Source organism: Limulus polyphemus, unplaced genomic scaffold, assembly GCF_000517525.1.
Source record: "Limulus polyphemus unplaced genomic scaffold, Limulus_polyphemus-2.1.2 Scaffold3629, whole genome shotgun sequence".
NCBI classification, from domain to species: domain Eukaryota; kingdom Metazoa; phylum Arthropoda; class Merostomata; order Xiphosura; family Limulidae; genus Limulus; species Limulus polyphemus.
In genome coordinates this window covers 91,694-94,476 of record NW_013669239.1, presented here as the reverse complement: position 1 = coordinate 94,476, position 2,783 = coordinate 91,694, and the positions used below count along the sequence as shown (strand labels likewise).

At 36.1% G+C, this 2,783-nt stretch overlaps 1 protein-coding gene across 2 annotated transcripts in view; it reads left to right on the top strand.

The window, feature by feature from the left end:
• Positions 1-235: 235 nt before the first annotated feature.
• LOC106469718 overlaps positions 236-2,783 on the top strand; it is an 18,722-nt gene continuing 16,174 nt past the window's right edge. For both annotated transcript variants that reach the window (XM_013930230.2, XM_013930231.2), the window contains exon 1: positions 236-561. In XM_013930230.2, the coding sequence (XP_013785684.1) occupies positions 465-561 (97 nt within the window). In that variant the 5' untranslated portion in view covers positions 236-464. The remainder of the gene's footprint in view (positions 562-2,783) is intronic.

The following is a 2,783-nucleotide window of genomic DNA, read 5'->3' as shown; positions in this document are numbered from 1 at the left end:
AGGATTACCCACATTTTAATTTCATTTACATCTTTATAATATAGCTTATTATCGTTTTAGTTTGTTTTTTTTAATAAAAAATAACTTGATATTTGCAGTCCCACTTCATGTCTGCTACTGGCTTTTACTTTCTGACTTTAGTAACACTCACTAGATGCTGCTATTCGCCCAAGCGTTAAGGTTAAAGTTCATTCCCATTTTGCCATGAAATGTAGCCGATGCATACAAAGAAACTCGTATTGGCTCGCAGAGCGACTTTTCTTGTTTGAGCCAATGAGCGCTTCGTTTTGACAAAACTTCTCGCTGTCGTCTATGCGGGTTCCTTGAATTACAACATAGCCTCGAGATCTTGGCACCTCTGTTAGATAAAGTCAGCGCTCACAGTCGAAAGATACCAGAAGGCGGCGAAAGTTTGAATCTTGGAGTTGAGTTCAATCCGTACATCGTGAGAGCAACACGTAGAAATGATGACAAACATATTGAATTTGTTGTTTATTTTAATGTTCGTCTCTGTACCTCTTCATGGAGTCCGACCACCCCTGCGATACTGGTACTTCGAGGGTAAGTTCACATTTCGTTCCGTATCTAATATTAGGCATATTACTGACCACCTGTATCACTGACCTACGAGTCAGTTTTACAGTGACTGAACACAATCGGACAGTACGTGACTCAAGTATTGCTCTTGTGTTCTATTGGTACTAAAGTAAATACTACGACATAACAACACTGTATTGACCAGTAACAGGTGTGACAAAATGCCCGGCCACGATCGTATGATACATATAAGAATAATAAGTAACAACAGATATGGTTACAGGTGATTTTTGTATTTATAATAATCTTTACATTTCAGTATCTGTTGAGATATAAATGAGAAGGGAATTTAACCACTGGACAGTCTTTCACTCTATGACTGTCCGATTGGCAAGTACGGAGCCGGTCGATACATAGTCCTGCCGATATATCGTCCGATATACACATAAGACTAATGTAGAAAAGCAGAGCAGTTGCGTACGAAGCGGCCTCTATAGTTTTCAATCTTTTCAAATGCAAATGCATCAAAATTAGAAAAATTACTCTCAGGAAAAGCAGGAGAATGAATAACATTTAATCCAGAACCCAAGAACTTCCAGGGCCTAACATAAGATAAGCTCTGCCCCCCCCCCCTCGGCCGTGATGGCTGCGCTTGTAGTGGACATTCCCTCGTTTCGCTCACTCAAATAAACATTGCCCCCACTTTTAACTTTACTCCTACACCTATGCAGAGATGTATATTTACAGATGCTACACTTATATATATAAACACACACACACACACACACACATATATATATATATATAGTTATTTGCAAAAGGAGACTTTTACTATTAGTTAAGCCTGCTATCCGCGTAGAAGGTGGTGCTTGCTTAACAAGTGAACGAACAACAGAGATGTAAATAATTTGACTCATGTTACACATCTTTCAAGTTTAATTTTAGAAGTATCAGAGTTTGTATTAGAAACGGAGCTGAATGAGACATTACTCGACTGAGCCTGCCTCCCCCGGTAGCTCAGCACTGACAGCGGTAAGTCTTAGGGCTCATAACGCTAAAAATCTTATTTCTGTATCCGTGGTGGGCAAAGCACATATAGCCCACTATGTAGCTTTGCACTTAACAACAAAAACGGACTCTGAGTAAAAAAAAATATATCAAAAATATATAGAAAAATCTTTGTTGTTTTTATTATTATTTTTAGTATTCTTCCCGATTTTTGACACACACACATAACAATTTTTAATATTGTTGTTAATATTTCTATTATTATTTGTCTAGGGATGGAAAAAAAAGACTCACGTTGCATAGCAGCGTGTGCCATTTCTGCTTTTACATGCTGCAGACTTGTAATATAATCCAACACCAGGTGCTGGATATTTCATCCTTGTTACCATATAAGCAAATTGGCATAAACAGGTTTTATATATATATATATGAATTTGCTGTTCTGATTCAAACGTGGAATTTGTACAGTAACCCCAATCTAATAAAATTCAGAATGGATCAAACTGCTACGGAATAGGAGACCATTACTTCTATCACTGATTATTGATTTACGCCCTTAGTACCGGAATCCCAAGTAGGAGTTGTTAGGATTGTTTTTATTTATAACATTATGTAAATGTTATATATTTGTTCTTATGAAAATGTTGCAATGCATAAGAAATACCCCCCAGTGGCACAGCGGTATGTCTGCGGACTTACAACGCTAGAAGCTTGTGTAGCTTTGTGCATAATTAAAAACAAACAAACAAGCATAAAAAATGAAGAGGAATTAATATTAATACTAGTAATAAATGAGCTTCTAACATAAGATTTGTCAATTTTCTTAAATTGGATACTCAACGTTTCGATTTACACTTAAAGCTTGATCAGGAGCGTTCCACTAATACACAAACCACAACTGACAGTATACACCAATATGCACTACAGAAATTAAATAAAGAGGAATGAATGATTAATAATAACGAAAAACAACAAAAAATTATTATTATTATTTCCTCGGTTAAGTAATATTTGCATTCAGCTCCGTTCGTTTTTCAAATTATCCTCTTTTGGTGTTAAAAAATGTTGTTGTAAGCTATATTTTTAATGCAGATGTTAGCTAGAATGCGCATGATGTTAAATTTGGTCTAGAATACCTAGAACGTTTGGAAATGTATTGATCAAGAGACTTTGCAAAGCGTCTTAGAAACAAGGCTTTTTTTTAATTATAAATACGAGCATCAGCGAACAATGAGTCA